At 34.9% G+C, this 20,361-nt stretch overlaps 1 protein-coding gene across 1 annotated transcript in view; it reads left to right on the top strand.

Moving 5' to 3' along the window:
• The window catches only part of LOC132698650 (uncharacterized), a 45,692-nt gene that overhangs the window by 15,570 nt on the left and 9,761 nt on the right, over positions 1-20,361 (top strand). The window contains exons 2-8 of the mRNA XM_060664844.1: positions 7,405-7,554; positions 9,344-9,616; positions 9,795-10,155; positions 10,485-10,663; positions 10,715-10,890; positions 11,747-12,009; positions 20,305-20,355. Coding sequence (XP_060520827.1) covers positions 7,405-7,554; positions 9,344-9,616; positions 9,795-10,155; positions 10,485-10,663; positions 10,715-10,890; positions 11,747-12,009; positions 20,305-20,355 — 1,453 coding nt within the window. The remainder of the gene's footprint in view (positions 1-7,404; positions 7,555-9,343; positions 9,617-9,794; positions 10,156-10,484; positions 10,664-10,714; positions 10,891-11,746; positions 12,010-20,304; positions 20,356-20,361) is intronic.

Genomic DNA, 20,361 nt, shown 5'->3' with positions numbered 1-20,361 from the left:
TACAAGACAAAAATGATTATTTTCAAACTTACCTGTAAGATAAATAAGATAAATAGAGTACAGGTACTCCCTTTGAACTATCCAGTGAAAGCAGCCTCGCAGGATCCAAGCTCGAGAATCTGATACATAAATAAGTACTTACTGGAAGGATCATAGTCAAATTCTCTTAAGAACGATACGAACGAAGTTTCTAAAAATATCCGTTCCGATCCATCTCAGGCGAAATCTACTTAATGCTGAACAAACATCTGTTGGGATGGGTTTTACCACGGTCCTACGAAGGTTAAGGTGCTGTAAAATACTTAAAACGTCAAAGCAATAAATGCACTATATTTTTGGTCGCATTATAACAACTTGTGAACGGGGATAAATGCAGTACCAACCAAGTATAGGAAGAAAAGTTACTGGGATAAATTGGGTTGAAAAGACACACATCACATCAATAATAGACTCATTTTACTTTACCAGGTACAAAATAATGTTTGAAATGAAAACATAATTAAAAAATTGAAAATTTTGAATGAAATTAATTTTCGGTTCGACAAAACTCAAAACCAAAAATCACTTTTAATAGAGAAACACGAAATTGTCTGCTGGCGATGCGATGGCGATATTTGAGAGCAGTTTCGGAGTTCCGTTGGTGAACATGGCAGGATCAAAATTTAAAAAGCTCGGGAAAAAAAGCTTTCATGGAAGGATGGTTGACTGGAATAAAAGCTCTGTCGGAAAACGGTATAAGATTAATAGTTACTCACAAATGGATTTGTTGGTGGAAGCTAACAAGCATTTCAATTACGGACTGAAGACTATCGTGAAGACACGAATGATGATGTTATTGAAGGCTACTTCCAACATATTCTAGGTCTTATACGCCTTCTCGAAAAAAAGGTATTATGCATTGGTTTACTTTAAATAAGAAGTAATTTGAGAAAGATATGTTGAAAAAGGAGCTACTACATCAAAACGAAATAGAATTGGCATGAGGCTTGTTGGAAGGAGTAACACCACTTTCAAAAATTGGGGACGTTGAATCCCTCTTGTAACAGAGAATAAAGATAGTGGATTTTGCGTCGAACATATAATTGAAATAAATATGACAAGAAAAAAGAATATGTGAATCTGAAAGCATGCTAGAAAACAATGTAGAGTCGCTTATTATTTTTCTGGACTCCAATGGCTACAGTTAGTTCAAATTTATAATTTATAATATAATTATTATCATGTATAATAATCTACTTGTAGTAACTCCGATGTCACATTACTTTCGTTCCCCAAACTTTCTATTGTATACAAATTAGTATTATCCTAATTTAGGAGCGATTCGAAGTGTGTTGGCCTTAAAAATTAAAATACGGAATTTATATTGGATACTCTCAATGAAATTTATCTAAACTTTACGGTATAATTTCAAAGTTGTTGCAAATTTACATTTTATTACTCTCTCGCATTAAGAAACATAGTATAAAATATATAGCCGATAAATTTAATGAATTTAACATTATTCGCTAGGGATCGCTGCCTTTCAAGTTAATAAACAATGCACGTTTTTCCAAAAATTTTAAATGCAACAACATGCCTAATAGTGGACAGAAAAACGGTTTAATTTAATTTTCTTTAACATTATCGATTGCATTTGGCAGTCACGTTAATTTTTCCATCGGGTGAATGTGGCAAATGTTATCGCCCGACCATTTTAAAAACAATAATTGGTCACTTCAAAAAAACAGTTACGCGTATTATCTATTCTAGTTTGAAACGTGTAAATGCTGTATTTCGTTATATGCTAAGCGTTTATAGCTCTATAAAAATTGTTTGTCACATGGTTCCCGAAGGCAACTAAATCAAAATGTTATGGCAGACCGTAGGTGAGTCCCGGTCTGTTAAATCCATTTAAGAATTTTTCTGTTTTAATTTTTCTTTAAAATGCGTCTATTTTACCGCTACAATATGCTAAAAAACGAAGGTTGCGGCCAAGCTAGATCTATACGGATCATTGAGCAATAATTGCCTTATATATTGAATTGTTTAAAACCTGATTGTTATGTCGACATTTTTTACGGCTCGGGTGGATATTGTTGTTGCAGTTACATAAGAACTCCGCTATGTATAAGTTGATTACTTTATTACGTATTTGAAAATAGTGGTGAAGACAATAGCCTGGCAATACTTATCTCGACGGTAACTCATTTGATGGCTAAGTACCTAAATCGTTAATTACTGCTCCTAATGGACTGGAAAGTAGTATTTTTTTATTATTAAATATGTCTTTCTTTAATAAGAAAGATACTACGTCAACAAAATCATATTTTGCTGTTTGGTCTTCGGAGTCCTATTTTGAAAAATTGAAGAATATTGGTACTATAAAAAGAAAAAATCTGAATGTTTCTTTGGAGCGATTTTTATTTATTGAAAAGTAGTAAGTTTTAAGACAAGTGCGGTAAACGGCATTTGACTCACGAGTTTACGAGCGGAGCCCAGCCGAGCGAGTGTTTAATAAACGATAAACGAGTTGGTGTATTCGTATTGTTTTGGAAAAATGTACCCAAAAAATAACGGTCGCAGAAAAAGTATAGTACGCAACACGCAACTTTTTAAGTCACTCGCTCTGCTCATGCCATATAAACTCGTGATTCAAATGCCGTTTACCGCACTTGTTGCATAATACACTATATTAAATTTTATAGAATTTTGAAGCAATATAGCTTAGTGATAATAATGTGCATTATTTTTTTTTGTAACTGAAAAAAATGCTTTTTTTTACATTTCACAAAATTTATAAATATTTATACAAAACTATGTGGAAGTCAAATAAAGTGAGCAATATTTAATTAAAGGCATTTTTCTCAACACACTTAATACAATTAAATTAACCATATATCTAATAATTCTATTTGTATATCAAGTTTTATGTTATCCATGTAAATTATCGTAAAAATAGATTATAGGAACCTCACCGGAATAGCATAGCTTACTGTTGAATACTGTTTAAAGTCGCTACTAGAAGATACCTACAAATAAATATTAGCCAAAAATGTTGATAAATGTAAAAAATTAAAAAATACTTAAACCTCCTATTTCTGAACCGAGTTTAACTAATCTTATCAATTTTTTCAGTTTTTCAGTATAGAAGTACTTATGACGCCATAACTCCGCAATTATTATCTAAAACCATTCTGATGGAAGGTTCAAATTTTAGAAAATATTCGAGAAACTGTCCTGAGAATGTGTCCAATCTAAAAATCCATAAACAGTCTGAGAGTTCCTCTAAAAGAAAAGTAAAAAAATAGTAAGACCTAGCACTAGTCATTGTAGCTCTGTTAATTTAGTTATTCACGTTTCTATTAAAGCATAGATTTGAGTCAAAGAGCAAATGGCAATATTTTAGTATTTTTATTTAATAAAAAATGCGTATAATATTTATTAAAGCTTTTAAGCATACTTAATTCATGCAGCTATTAATAGTATCAACTTTTTGGAACTTTTCATTAAAGAAATATTTACCGAACAAAAATTAAATACACATTATAAATGACTAGGTAAACTATAACAAAAAACAAAATAATTGTTTTTATTTTTATTTGTTTTCTTGTTTGTATTTGTTTTTGTTTATAGCCAGATTAATATTTTGGTGTTCAAAAAGGGGAACTAAAAATTTTGGCCAAAATTAATTTTGCCTGAATGAGAAGCGACCAAGAAACCTACCCAACCGAATCAGTTAATCAATTTACACCATTCTCAATTATTATCCTTTGTTCGCAATCAGGATTCAGAACAGTTGAAGTTTTAAATTTGCGTAAACGAAGTGCCTGCATGCACTCGATAACAATGACGACATGGCTCTACCGAGATCGTCGACGATATCAATTACTCCGTCGCCTCGTCACCTTGGTCCGATGAAGATAAACAAAAAGGTGGATCGAGTATATAAAATATGCATTCGTCTGATCCAGTCGAGCTGTCGCGTTGTCGTCCCAGATTTGAAAACATTTCGCCAAGTTGTTTGTAAATTTTTTCCAACTTGTCTGAAAATCACAAGCCCGCCCGGTTTACCAGCAGTCTGTCTCTGAAAGTGTATGCGGAAGGTTAGCGCAGAGACATAGCCGATACGGTTCCCTATACACAGAGTGTTCCGATAATACGCGCACGACGTGAACATTGATATTAAACGTCAGCAGTGAACCCCCGACCGGTAGCGGGATGAGTGGCGACCAGAAAAAGGGAGGGTTAGCTCCCGAAAGTAGAAATGACAGTTTTAACAGGTACTTGTTTGCTTTTTTTTTCGCTGAATTTACCATATATTTGTTGCTTTTTTTACACCATATAGTGATGGGAAATACCGCGAAAAAAGCTCATTATAATGAAGTTTTTGTGCTATGATTATTAAAAATCCCGTAAACATTAGCGAAATGAAAAAAGCTATTTTTTTTATATGGATTGCCAGGTGTCGCTTCTTTTTACCATCCAAATTTTAATACACGCTCTTTTATAAAACAGATATGCATAAAATTTCGTCAGAACGAGCAAAATTTATTCCTTTATTGGTGCTGGAATTATACGACCGATTAAAAAACCGTTGCCGCTTCAAAAATTTGAATTAGTCGACGTTGCAAAGTCAAAAAAACGAGCCAATAATTTAAAGTAGGTAGATAATGGATAATGCAATGATATGAAATTACCGTAGTTTATTGCCGTCGATCAGAATTAATAAAGTTTTCCAGGAATGCATTCTTTTAAATGGACCTGATAAGCTGTTGGGTAGGTAGAGGTATTCTTTATTTTAGAAAAATTTACGCCGTTATTTTTGTTAATATTTCGACAGCGCCTTACGCAACGTTTGGCTTACAAACTCTTTTCGAACTCTGAGTAGTTGCCACGATGCGAAACCAGATCGTAAAAGATTTTTTATTTATTTTTAGATGGGTTCGCGCCTCAAAAATTATTTGTACGTTTTCGTATTATGTCGTTAATTCAGACATTAAAAAATTACGTTTTTTTTTTCAGTCCGCCTTGCACGCAAAACGTTGCTTTTCAAGTGCCTCATAATCATTTTAATAAGTCATAATCGAATAAGTACATTTTTATCAGAAAAGGTTCTCTTCTATTGGTCCGTAAAAGCTGAATTAAAATTCCTAAGCAAACTGTGCCAATTAGAATATTTAAAAATATATTTTAAGGCACGTGGCCATTAATGTGTTATTCATTAATCTTGCAGTATTTAAAAATAAATGTAGTTCTGCCAATGTTGTTCAGTTTTGTATTCTACAGTATATACTGCGTGTTCATCAATAAGTGTCACATTTTAACAACTCGAAAATGACAATGTTTAATCAGGTAAATACAAAAGAAACGTATTAATACACTAATTAATGCACTGCTACAGTTAAAAAAGTTTTAAAGGTAAACAATAATAAATTATCTATATCCTGTATAAAACATTATTAAATTCGTTTAGAAATCAACCGGAAACATTTCTAATAATATCAAATGAAGCAATTATTCTTATAAGCAAAAATGATTTTCAAAAAATGACAACTTAAACTTGACACAAATTTAATAAATTCATTATTTTTTCTTGTTTTCAAGTTATAAACTGTTAAAATGTGATACTTTATAGTCAAACACCCTGTATTGAAAAGAATTATTTTGCATATAGAGATTTGAATAAACAGCATAGCTGGTATAATTTTGTGCAAAACGTTTTTCTATAATTTAGAACGTAACAAAGGCGTTGCAGTTTTACAAAAATTGCCATTGTCGTTGCTATTTCCTTTTTCAAGACCTATAACATAAATGATTTATCAAAAAACCCCTACCGCGCAACCTTATAAATATTAATTGTTGTTAATCCGACAAATCTCTTGGAAATAATTTATCTCCTTGTAATTAGGATTGAGTAATCGCTACCTCAGGCTGTAATAAGAGTTAGAAGTCTCGCAATCTCATGCTGAAACCAATTTGTTATTGTAACTATTTTCTATTCACGATGTTTTTGTATTTTGGCTATTTCTCACATTCCTTCTAAATAAATTAAAGTATTGTGGAAATTTTATTTGTTTTTTAAACTATATGTAGACCTATTAAAAAGCGCTATTTTTCATAACTTTTCCAACACCGAAATGGATCAAGCATATTCGCCCGTATAATGGCCGGAATATACGAAGCCCCTAGAAGTTCCCACTATTATGTTTTTGTGGAAATTAAACGCCATAGAAATTTCCTTCTCCCCAAGGACAAGAAATTTGTTATTGTATATATATAGTCAGGTTTTCGTTGTGTGTGTGTGTGTGTATGTGTAGCAGTCACTTATATACATACAATTTGAAATTGGCAATCGATTTGGTTGCTGACGCACCACAGAAAATCGCTAAACTACGATTTGAATGATCCATTTTAAATTACTTTTAAAGCGAAAAATTAGGTTAGTTATCTATTTATCTCAAACAGTCCAACATGAACTGCAAATTGTACCCGCATACGTACCGATTTCGTAGAAAATTACGTACAAAACCATTATCCGCATTTTTATGTTAATCGATTCTGTAATGGCATGTTCGTTTGCAAAAAGAATGTTGATATAAGAAATTTGCGAGGGGCTGCTAACCGGGTGGGAGACGAATTCGCGCGTGGTTGCTAAATTCGGCTAAAAAAGAAACTGGTACCGAGTTGTTTACAATCCATCAAACTGGACATGTTTTTCTGAATTTATAGTTATCCGTTACGGGGCCTGATATTATTTTTCGTTAACTCAGAGCTGACCAAAATAAAACAAATTTGTCTACGACTTTCACCAAAGTCAATGCCATAAATAGAGACAAATTTGAAATAGGAACAAATGCAAACATACAAATTGTATAAAAACTTGGCCAAGCTTCAAGATGACTTACAGGATCTTGCACTTTGCACAATAAGTTTAATATTATATTAGTATTTTTGGGTTTTTTACTTTTACCATCATCTTGCCGAAGTTTTCTGCAGCCTTAAACTTCACATTAGTTGAATAATCAAAATGTTTGACTCATATGTGAAGTTGTGGATGTTGCAATGGCAAATTAAATATATACTAGAGTTTATCTGTGAGTAACTTCCAAAACGAGAAATTGAGAAAAAGGTCATTTTAGCACAACGAACAACTTTTTATTCAATATTTGGTCTGTATAAACCGACAAGCCGAAAAATTAATATAAATTTAGTATATAAACAAACTTAGATTGAAGTTCAAACTAAGTTTCGTTAAACTGCTTTTTCCAACGAAATGGTACAAGAACCTGTTATAGTAGAAACAGAAGTAACCGTAGTGATAACAGTAAAATTGCCAATAACTTTTCGTTATGGTTTGACTTGAACTGAATCCAAAAAATATCTCTCACGAAAGTGCTTTTCAGTGATTTCTGTTTACATTTCCAGTTTTTCCGCTGCTATAAATTCAAGGGAGTTGCTGACGCCCAAGGACAACGCCCACACTTACGCAATCGAATTGAACGAGCTGAAGCGGAAAGAAGCTTCCGAATATGATCCCTACGAACACAACCACGCTGACCTTGAACATCCCACCACGTAAGTTTTGCTCTTAATATGTTTAGGAGTCGATTATTTGGACCGCTGCCAAGGATCTAATTTCTATATAGATTGTTGACTGCAGGTGCTTTGACATTTGAAAAAAACTGCCGAAACCTTATTTACCTAGACACTCTACCAACGTTATGTTGGAATAGTACAAAATTATCAACAACGTCTACGACAAATTTTCAATGAGAGATTTCACGCCTTTGAATTTTGTAGATTCTTAATCAACAATTCACTTAACCAACGTCAATCAACCTTTAGACTTTTACCTCCATATTATTAGATCCTTGTACTAGGTTACTAGCTACCTGCGTAGCTTCAGTTAAGCTCTGAAGAAGCCAGCAGGATGATCTGACTTATGATTTAAACAATAAATAATAAACAAAAGCGATTGACGCTCCACACATGTCAGAACTAGCGTAAAAGTAGGCACAGAAATTTCATTTTATTTCATTCTAATTCAATGACATTACTCGACCACGACAGCCATGAAAATAATATCTGATTACAAGGTGCGGCTTTTTATATTATCTTTTACATACAATTTGAAATTAATAGAAGTATATTTGTTTAACCATACTGTATTTTTCAGTTATATTTGCAGAGCGTTATCTCTATAGTAATTTTTTTACCCAACGTTTATATAATAAACTACTCTTTATTTTGAATCGTCCCCCTAAATTGTCTTTGGCGAACGGAAACAAATGAAAGAATGTAAGGCAAGTCCTATATAATTTAATAGCATAACATCTACTACACGACATGTAAAGTCGACTAGTGAAATTGTAGCGAATTCATTACGCGTGAATGTAAATCGGAATTTCTAATAATATAAATCATTTTCGCTGCGTGGGTGTAAGGCGTAAGTAAGAAAAATGTAACGTCCATCGCAATAGAAACCTGAGCGCTTCAAAAAATTTCCATTCCGTCATTTAATGTCATTTCATCAGTTTTGATCTATATCTATATCAGCCTTTAACCGGTTGATACGCACAAAATGCCGTCAAGTTTGCAATTCACCGGTTCTTAAAATTTTTTTGTAAATTAGTTTATCGCGAATATGATGCAATCTTTCAATTTTGGTAAATGTCCATTGTTATAATAATTTGTGTTTAAAGATAAAAAGATAAAATGTTACAATTTGTTGCAATTAGACAATACACGATAATCATCTAAAGTCGTTTATTTTTCATTTCATAACCAAAGAAGGTGAAGACATTACAACTTATTTTATAATAAATTAGAATATGCTTTTTCTCCTCCCTTCTCTAATATATCCAATTGTGCACCTATTGAGCTTGTGAAAGTGTCACTTTGGGGCGTCAGCTTCGTTACATCTAGTCGCGAGTTACTTCGGACATTTCCGTTGGTACTTTGACGTTTGCCAATTCAAACGGTCACGTCACAAGTGTAATATGACAAGCCAGTGACTTGGGACTTGACTCTCAAGCATCCTACTATTCTGCAATGTATCCAAACACTATTTTTCGTATATCGTAAATTGACGAATCAATTTCGTGACTAAATATACTATTTAGTACAAGCAAAATATTGATGAGTGGTTGCCAAGCAACGGTGTAAATAAAATAAGACAAACAAACCGGAAAGCTTGACTTTGTAACTAACTTTTTTTTGTTAAAGTATCGATTCAGGTAGCGAATGAGAGAATTAAAGATTTTTATTTTTGTAAATTGTAAATGCATTTTGTTTAGGCTGAATTATAATATGAAATGGGATGGGAAAAATTCTTGACGCATCAAAGACTGTATTTCGGTTCCAGATTTTTGGAAACTTTGATTCACCTTCTTAAAGGAAGTTTCGGTACCGGAATCTTGGCGATGCCGTTGGCTTTCTACCACGCGGGCTACCTGCTTGGTTCCGTAGCGACCGCTTGCATAGGTTTGCTTTGCACCTACAGCATGCACATGCTCGTGAGGTCGGAGTACGAACTGTGCAAGCGGAAGAAAGTACCGAATATGACGTACGACAAGACGGCCGAAGCCGCTTTGGCGGAAGGACCACCGTTCTTTCAAAAACTCGCCCCATATGCTCCGTAAGTGTTTATATCTTGAATATTAAGCAGGTTGGCATTTTCGGCAATCTGGTTTATGAACGTCATTATAGTGATAAATTCTTAATAGCTGTGCTAACTCAGCTTCAAATTTAATTGAAGAACCAACTAAATTTGGTCTATAGCCATAAATAGGGGCAATAATTTTCATTTTTTGCAGTGCCGTATGTAACACTTTCCTGCTGATCTACCAGCTGGGAACTTGCTGCGTGTATACTGTGTTCGTGGGTGAAAACATCCAGAAGGTGTGCAACGAATACCTTCCGACTCCCGTCGACGAAAGGATAGTCATGCTGATAATGCTTCTCCCTCTAATATTCATCAACTACATAAAGAATCTGAAATTTTTGGCGCCGCTGACGACCGTGGCTAACGGCGTGACCGTAGTGTCCTTCGGGATCATTTTTTACTACATTTTCCAACAGGAGATCACGTTCGAAAACAGGGACCCGTTTGGCGAGTTTAGAGATTATCCATTATATTTCGGGACCGTGCTGTTCGCTTTGGAAGCGATCGGAGTGGTAAGTTTTGGCGAATTCGCCGGAATACATAACCAAATCCGCGAACTAAATAGATCAGTTTACCGCTCCTTGTTTACTAGCGCCGTCTACAAATTTAATGGTTAACATTTGATAAGACACTTCTCATTTGCCATTTTCGATTTGGAAGGACACATAACGTTTTCAAAACACATTTTTCCAAGGTTTATGAAGTAACGTCGTTTATGAAGAAGCGACATCAGTGCTTTTGCTTTGCTTTTGCGTCCAAAATAGGAGCGGTAAATGTTCAGCATTCAAATTCAAAGTCCACGTTTAGTTTATAGAGAAACTATAAGCCGATACTGTTGTAGATCATGCCGTTAAAGAACGAGATGAAATCGCCCGAATCTTTTGGTAGCACCTTTGGCGTTTTGAACATAGGAATGGCGTCCGTGACGATCCTTTACATCATCACGGGTTTCTTCGGGTACATCGCCTACGGGGCAGAGGTCGGAGGATCTATTTCGTACACCGTTGGACCCGGCGAAATGTAAGAATGTGCAATTCGTCGATAGAAAAAGCACTAATTTTCAATTATCAGAGCTGCCGACGTCTGCAAGATTATGTTGGCCTTCGCCATCTTCGTCACGCACTCTTTGGCCATGTACGTGGCCATCGACATAGTCTGGACGCAGTACCTGGTGAAAAAGCTAGAGAAAAACAATCACCAAAACTTTTGGGAGTACTTCGTCAGGACCTGCCTTGTCGTACTGACGTGTAAGTAGAGGTGGATGGACGTTGATGTTGAAAGACGCAACTTTGTTTAAATTTAATAGACAATCGAACCCTCGCAATCCTTCAAAGCAGATTTTTTTTAGCCGATTAAATGTTATAGGCACATATGTATAGTGGTTTTGAGACAAGTTTAAAGTGATGTCATCGACAGTAATTTCTAATGTCGTTTAACTGTTTTTCCTGTAATTTTATATGTTTGTGTTTTTTTTGCTTTAAAATTCAATATTTGGCCAACCAAGGAGCGTAAATAATAGTAAACCTCTAAGAAAACCAATTAAAAAACGTCGGAAGAAGATGACACGTCCCGGAATTGATTCAAGTGTTGTCAAACCAAAAATTACGGATGTACAAAAGGTATTACTGAAAACGTGATATTTTATTTAACATGTTTTAATTTTTTTGAAAAAAATTCATTTAGTTATAATAAATGTATTACAGATATATGAACACATCACTTTAAACTTAATGTAAAGACTTTTATCTTTTATCTCAACAACAACAGCCGAGGTAAGCTACTTCTATTATATAACTTCAGAATTCTTCTTGGCTTTTACTGTTTATGGAAAAGCACAAAAAACTCACCCGTGACACAATCGCCATTACTTTTTTCAAAATGCAAAATACAGTTAGACTACCGCGATATATTTCTAGTGAAATGTCATGACACAGAAAATGTAGTCAGCTTGGCAAATTGATCGAGTAGACAGTAACCAAAAAAAACTGTTAGTATAGCAAAATACGTACGATAAAGCGAGAAAGATACGTTGAACAAAATTTGGGATTTTACTCATTCATTTTTTTCATCCATTACTGAATCTGATAGGCGGATTTGTTTCAGTTTGTTTGGCTGTGGCGGTCCCATACATCGACTTATTCATATCGTTGGTGGGAGCCCTCTGTTTGTCCGCACTAGGGGTCGCGTTTCCCGCCATAATGGACTCTTGCGTGAGATGGTACAGTCTGCACGGCACCAAGATGGTCCTGGTACACGCGAAGAACATAGTTATAGTTTTATTCGGTTTCTTCGGCCTAGTGGTCGGTACCGGGACCAGTCTAGAGAAAATCATTGAGAAATTCGATCCGGCCACCAACTCCACCACGTGATTTTCAAAATTAACCCGACGCAAAAGTGTGATAATAGATTTAGAATCTTCCTTCGTTTATTGTGATTGATCGCTGTGAGAGGGAAAAGAGCAAGACGTCGACAATAAGTTAAGGGACGGGAGCGACCCGAAATATATTTATTTTGCTATTATCTGAGAGACGATAAAAAATACGAGGCGGCAAATAAACAATAATCTCAGCTGGAAGCCTTTGTTGTTTTTTTTTTTAATGACTTATTTGACTTATCGCGCAGGTTCCTAAGAATTATCGTTAATAATAGTTGTTAGATTATTTAGCCGTTGTTGACATCGTTTTATTGTTATGTTTTAACTTATATGATGATTTTAGGTAAATTATTTTGTATCGTGTTAACGTTTGTAAAAATTCCAACTACCCACCAAATAAACTTTTTACCGAGTAGAAATCCGGTCTCATTTACCATGTCTCAATTTAATTCCATTTCCATTTCAGCTTAGTTAATGGACTTCTTTTTGCGGTGCCTATTCGTTCCGAATGTTATGTGTCCAGTCGTGGTCATTTTAAACCATTTTCTTTGGTTTTGAAGCCACGAGATTCGTCTTCGTCCTGGTCCCCTCTTGCCATACACTTTCCCGCGTAGAATTAATTGGAGGAGGCTATATTGTTGTTCGTTCCTCATAGTATGGTCTAGGTATTCCAATTCACTTTTTATGACTTCAGTTTTTGTGACTCGGTCGACACAAGGGATTCTAGGGATGCGTCTGTAACACCACATCTCGAACGCTTCCAGTTTTTTCATAGCAACCGTCGAGAGCTCCAAGCCTCCGCTCCGCATAATAGAACTGAAGAAGTATAGCACTGTAGTACGAAGATGGTTTTGGTTTTCAGCGGCAAGTTATGGCTTTTAAAGACGGTGCTCATCTTTTGGTATACGTTGTCTTATTTCCAAGATATGTGTAGCTTTCGACTCTTTCAATTGGCTGTTGGTTGGTCATCAGCTGAGTATTTAAGAATGGATGTTTGCTAATGACCATATATTTTGTCTTCTTTGTGTTTATGTCTGTGCTGTTGGTTAACTTCAGTTATACGTGTCATCAAAGCTCCAAAGCTTGTTTGAAGATATGTTCGGAGTAAACATTAAACAGCATTGCTCGCTCCACGCTCTATTGAAATTGCTTCTGTCAACTGGTTGTCTACTCTTAGGTTAGCACCTTGTTTATAGTAAATATTTTTGATGATTCGCAGATCTTTATCATCTATGCCAATCTCTTTGAGCAGCGATATAAGTTCGGCATATCTAACTCTATAGAACGCCTTCTGGTAGTCTACAAAGCATACATATACATTGACGTTCCTGCACCTCTGGAACAAGACCTGGATAGCAAAAAGTGCCTGTTGTTTACCCAGAGCATTACGAAACACAAATTGAGTACTTGTTATTTGTTATTCGCATTTTTCATATACTCGTTTGCCGATGGTTTTTTGGAAAGTCTTAAGTAGGCTTTTAGTTCTATACTCATCACACTATTTTGCATTTGGTTTCTTCGGTAACACAAATGTCGATTTTAACCAGCTCTGGGAAATTTTCCCAATATTATAAATACTATTAAATATGTTTGTTAGCCATTTTATTCCGCTGTCGTTCATTAACTTTAAAAATTCTGAGTAAAGGTTATCAGGCCCTGTTGTTTTACCATGTTTGTTCCCTCTTATAGCAGTTCCTGCCTCGTCCGTTGTAATCAAAGGCCCAGTTATATATTCTGTGTTACTTGTGTTTCCTCCACATATTTCATTCAAGCGTCCTTTCCTTGTTCTACTTCTCTTATTAAGTATCCTCGGGTATCCATCAGGCATCCAATTTGTTTAGGCTTATATAGGCCTGCCGCCTCTTTGACCTTTTTGTGGATTGATGCTCTTGTTGTAACAGTTGTATTTCTAAGAGCATTTTCAATTCCTTTGTCTATCCTTTCGTATGTTGCTATATCCCGGTTTTTAGCGTTACATCTTGCTTCCATCATCTAATATCTCTTCAGTCATCACTAACCATAACATAATCTATCTGGTGTCTCAGTATGTATCCTGAGGTGATTCCCAGCTATACAGCCTTCTTGGGGGAAGTATGAAAAAGGTATTGATGACTTGATTGATAAACTGTTCCTCCATCGCAAAATCAATCAACCGTTCTCCACGCTCATTGCGCTCTCCGAGTCCTATAAGATCCTTCACATCTTGACCACTGCCAACATTGGCGTTAAATTGACACTTGGCTGAAAATGCCTCTCTCAGAAGAAACGGCTCTGTAAAATGGTCTCTTGGACGGGCACCTTTTCACTGTAATTTTTTAGTTCTTTTTTGATAAAGAATATACTGAATATTTCTAAGCAAAAACGATAGTCTTAAAATCTGCCAACGTACCACCTTGTCGAGATATTTCTGTTTCCATTGTTCAATTGAACCTTGAACATTCAAATTATTTTCAATTTAGTTTAGAGACCCCAGTATAACAAAAGAAAAAAATGCAAGTTTTAAAATCCTAAAGGTAATCGTAATATCCAATTTTATAGAATGATATACAATGTGATTCACGGTGGATGACATGCTAATTTATGATGGACGAGGCGAGGACGATCTACCAATCTAACAGTGTGACGTTCCCGCTTTTTCGAAAAAGCAGCATCAACTTTGATATTTATAGTAGAACATCCTGTATATTATTGGACGTTCCGTTCCGCCATCAATCTAGCGGTTTACGAGATTTTTTTTTGTTGAAAATATATCCAATTAAGCTCAAATTTTGCCTGTAATTCATAAAGGTCTTATGCGATAGTTTTATGTATACAGGTTCACTCTGTATTATACAGGGGAGTTCAAAATGTGCGATTATGGCAGTTGGACGCCCTATATTATATCAATTACTCTGAAAAACAACTTATATCATTTTCAAATAGCATATCATGTTCCTATACTTAAATATTAAGCATTCCGACATAAAAGAAGAATTTGTTTATTTTTCTTGGACAATGTAGTCCGATTATAGAACATTGAACCATGAACCAATAAATTACAAGAAGTTTGGACGATTGCAAAATAATTTTATTAATTAAGCGCCATAACTAAAATCGGAAAGAGATTTACTGAAACATCTAACATCCCAAACGTAAAAAGACAAAAAAAAGATGTCCTCATTTCAAATGTTTACTAAGTGACAGTATATGTAAAAATTGCGCTCACTGATGAAAACTAGTTAACAATTTTCGGTACCTTCTCTGCCTCTGCGCTATAAATATAATCTACGATTGTTTCAGACAAAGTAAACAAGCGGATGTAAATGTCCTGTCTATTTTTGTTGTCGGGGGTGTGGCTTCAGGCGCCAAAACAATTTTGCTATTTATTCGGTCGATCGGCGCGTAATTTTCTGCTGACGTAACGGAAACGCCACCCGTGTCGACCAATGAGAAACGTTTATTTTATAAATATAATACTTTGATCCCTTTATGTCGCGTTGACCATTGCGCCTATTACGAAAGTTTTGTTTATTAGCGAGTAATTTTTTTGTTATGCGCTTCTGACGTGTGCAACACGCGACATTCCTTTAACTTTGGCACGACGCGATGCGACGCAGACGGCTTTGTCAACAAAGTGAGTAAAAAGTACCGCACTAAACTCCGAACCAAATTTCGGTTGATTATTTATCTGGTTGTTGGCCAACACAAACTCATTCGAGTTCACGAATAAAATCGATTCATTTGATACAAAGCGAACAAAATCAACCGCATGTTTCATCGAATTACATGTGCCTACAATACACCATCTTTGCCAACGCATTCATTGGACTAATACCTGTTGCTTCTTGGCGAACAGTTATTATAATCGATCCCATGGTTATGGGACCTTTTTTGATAGTTAACACTCTTCAGATGTGTTTTCTGCCATTACCACCAGTTTAAAAAGTATAACAATGACGATGTTCTCCCTATGGACGCCACTTAGTTTTTTTTCTTACTTATCTACCATGCATATTGTCAACTATATTTTATGCCTCATAGTCATATATATTCTATGTAGGTATTTACTTTTCAAGCTGCACTTCCTGAGCAGCGATAGCCCGAACTGATATGCGTCTTATATAGTAGCACAGTATAGGCAGCACAAACTAATAAAATTGCCTACTACACGGAAAAAATTCTTGTGGGTTATAACAATGCTGAAGGTATGTAATTTACTGTAATTTTTGTGTCTTATTGCCAAGGATACTAGTCTCAGATACTAAACTAAGTTTAAATTGCAGAATACAATTTTCTTTCCATTCTTATACAGTGCTTTTTTAATTGTACTTGAAAGTATGTTGTCCAGTTCATCGTCTTGACATACTAAAACATACGAGCTCTTATGTTCTGTTTATCCACTCCGGGAGAGAGATTGATGATTGAGATGAATATGAAGGTGCTAACGCATTATTATTATTATTATTATAACAAAATTTCTAATTTGAAATCAGGGCCATGAGCAAATGATTCTAGTAAACTTGTTTAATGTGCTGTAAAGAAGAAGAGGAAATATCGACCGATAATTTTTGAAACTGCTGGAAAATTCAAAATTATATTGAAAATGTGGGATTTGTCTTCCGACGAAGAAGTATGTTTTGGTCCGTATACAATGGAAGAAGCCAAACGTGATGCGAGGTCCTGCATAGGCCAAAAACTTAACTGGCGCCGTACTGGGTCAGTGCTGTCTACAGGCAGGCCTAGCACTTCGTCTATTGGTTATTGGAGTCGCTGTATAGACGATCTTGCCTTGTATTGGTGGAATTTTCAAGATTTTGTTGCATGTTTGTTGCAACAAAAGCCTTTGACGACAAATTTGCTACTACTGATGTTACAGTGATAAAAAGCACAAGCCTCCTAAATTAATGACGAAAAACCTGAATTTCGACATGAATTTGACATATTTGCGGGCGTTAACCATCGTCTGAATTTTCTATTTCTTTGCTAATATTTTTTAGATCAGATTTTAGATTTTAGATTAAAGATGTCGAGAGCACCTTTCATATAAAACCAAAATTATGGAAACGCTACGTCGATGATACTTTTGTTATTTGGCCTCATGGTTAAGAAAGCCTACTAGATTTTCTTAGACATTTAAACTCTATACACCCTAACATACGTTTTACCATTGAGTTGAAAACTAATAACTTCCATTATTAGATATTCTTATAAATAGAATATCAGACCTAACATTCGGTCATTGTGTTTACAGGAAACCTACGCACACAGACCGATATCTTAATGCATGGTCACATCACCATCCGGCCCAAAAATTATCGGTTATCAATTCTCTTGTTTACAGAGCCATAAAACTATCTCAGCCCGAGTCACTGAACCCAGAATTAAAACACCTTACCTTTGCTCTTCTCTCTAATAATTTCCACATTAAAGATATTAAGCGTTCCATCAAAAAATACACTTCACCACAACCTTCCAATAACAATGAGACCGAAAGCAATCCTACACTTGCCAGTGTGGTCCTTCCTTACATTCAAAACATCACTGACCACATATCAACAGTTCTAAAGAAGTATAACGTTAAAACCAGATTTACCACTTGTCCAAAAATTTCTCAACATCTTCGGTCCGTCAAAGACAAAATTCCATTTGAGATGCCAGAAGTTGACAGCATTCCATGCATATTCGGCAAGGAATACATTGGAGAGTCGGGACGAAAAGTATCAACTACACTCAACGAACACGAAAGAGCCTTACGACTAAAACAAATAAACTCATCAGCTGTTGCCGAACACACTCATGAAACCGGATATAAAATTTTATTCGATAAAACTAAAATTATTGCATGCAATCAGTTCTTCTACCAACGAAAAATCGGAGAGTCTATAACAATCTTAACCGCGACTCCACCAGTATGGGAATCGTCATCCGAGACGGTGTTTATGCCACTCCTTTAGCTACGCCCCCTCAAACAATATATAAGCTGGTACAGAATAAAATATGAGCCAGTTTCAGTCAAACTCTGCAGAATGGATGATTGGCGAAACTTCAGCAAGTTCGACTCAGCAAAAACCGACGCTGTAGGAATCCAGAAGTTTTGTAAAAAGTATTGCAGTAGCCTGTGGAAGTTTCTTTGAAAAATCAGTTATTCATCTATAATTATGTCCATTTATATCTACCTAACCAATAAACTATGATTGTATGTATTTATATCCATCTAATTTTGATCTGACAAGTGGGTTGTATAAAAAAAGCACAGATTTACTGAACGATTTACAAGAACTACATTTTTCAGGCTATAACTAAAATGAATGTTATTTTTCGCAGACTATCACATTGTAGTTCCCAGCAATCAGATATGTCTTCCACAGGTATCAGCACCGTTGTGCTTTGCATGCTTGATCTATTTACATCTTCGTGTATCATTTAAAATAATATAAATAATAATATGAATAAAATATATAATAATATACCTAGAAAATAAATAAAAATTTGTGTGAGTCGCCCGGTACATTCGCTTTAAATAACTGAGCCTATTGTCCGACGTAAACGGCGCGCGTAAATGGTGCAATACAGGAAATTAAGGAGACAAATTGACACACATAACGGTATATAAACAATTGCCTTGCCGGGAATAGTTATGGCCGCTTATTTAATCAAATAGAAACGAAAATAAATCGGTTTCTAAACGACGAGATGTTGTTATTTGGCAAAAGGCTACTCGGGATCAAAGTCCAGGCCAGATTACTGGTATTTACCACAATTTTGGAACAAATATGCAATTAATGCCAAATATTTTACTGCTGCACGGTACAAAGTACGATATCGTGGTTGTTTTTGAACACGTGCTAGTTTGACAGGATTTTATTCGTTTATTCGTTTTTGGATTACCATAACAAACCAACATCAAAGGTGTGTAGAGATCTGTCACACATCAGATGTCAAAAAAGTGTCTGCAAATTAAAGTTTCGGAACTAGGTTGAAAACGAGGTTGTTTGTTTCATATGGTTTCATAATATACTCATATATTATTATATCATTATAAGCCCTCTCCGTTTCTTTTTAATGTTATGCGTAATTTCTCATAAAAATTTAATTTAGAGTACACTGCTGAAATCCACCTTGTTATACACACTAAACTAATTAAAGCGACTGAACACTAAAAACTACATTTATAAAGTGTCAAAAAGTGCTTAAAAAAATCTGTGAAAATCCAAAAATTTACCAAAATACTCAAACATATTTTTCTCAAAAAAATTGATCCCCTGCATTTTTAACAGAATTTATGAAAAATGCATGTACGTCGTGTCTATGGCAAAAGATAAAGAAATATAGACTTGAAGTACAAAACTTAATTGAATCGTAATTTTTAATTATGCACTCAAGAAACTGAAGAAAACAAACTCACGATTAAAATGAAAATTGATAAAAAAAATGTACAATTACGTACTAGATCATTATTCACCAATATGCCACAAAAGTATGTGCAAGATTACATCTTGCCTGATACTCTACATTCAACATTTTTCATAGAAAATTTTAAAATGTAAGAGTGTTAAAAGTCCGTTTTATTTTATATACGTGTTTGTGCGTGTTATAATATTTTCTAACAATTGAAAACGCGTTACTTGTTGATGGTTTTTTGCTATATCACACAAACTGCTATTAAAAAGAACATCTGATTCTCATCACAATCGATACAATTGAAACAATAAAAACTACGGAATTAAAACTAAATAATAGAACTTATTTAATAATAATAGAACTTTACAAAAACATATTGTCTGCCTTACTGAACATAACATGCGCATTGCGAGATTTAAAACCTCGTTTTTAGCGTCATTAAGTTTGGATGCGACATTTTACCACAGTATTTTCTTAAAATATGTCCAGATCGTATTAAATCTTCAGACAAAAACGAGTTAAGTGTGGATATCGCTGTTTTCTACGAAAATATCATAGCCACATGAACCACATAAATTTTTGCAAAGTAACGTTTCATTTTAGTGCAAATTTGAAAATATGCATGGAGTGGTTTTGCATGCATTATATGCGTTTTGTAAATATACACTTGTATGTTAAAATACCATTTTTTAAATTCTTTTGTATAAATTCATTAGACTGTGAATAAAACAAATACGTAAAATTATCCTTATTTTTATGTGTGTCCCTTATTAGTGTTGTATATAATATATAATATAATATGAATGTTTCCGATCGACCCTTGTATTGCCAAACGGCAAAATCTCGGCGTGTTCGTATCGACACTGCCTGGCAACGTTTTAGGGACTCTCGCTCATTTCAATTTCAGTTCGGCTGGAAAGGCAGCGCGAATAGCGCCTCTCGGTGCGGATGTTATAGAGTGAGG

This window comes from Cylas formicarius, unplaced genomic scaffold (assembly GCF_029955315.1).
Source record: "Cylas formicarius isolate icCylForm1 unplaced genomic scaffold, icCylForm1.1 PGA_scaffold_2__14_contigs__length_35257938, whole genome shotgun sequence".
In the NCBI taxonomy this organism is placed as follows: domain Eukaryota; kingdom Metazoa; phylum Arthropoda; class Insecta; order Coleoptera; family Brentidae; genus Cylas; species Cylas formicarius.
The sequence above is the reverse complement of the archived record's forward strand: the minus strand, read 5'-3'. Positions and strand labels throughout refer to the sequence as shown.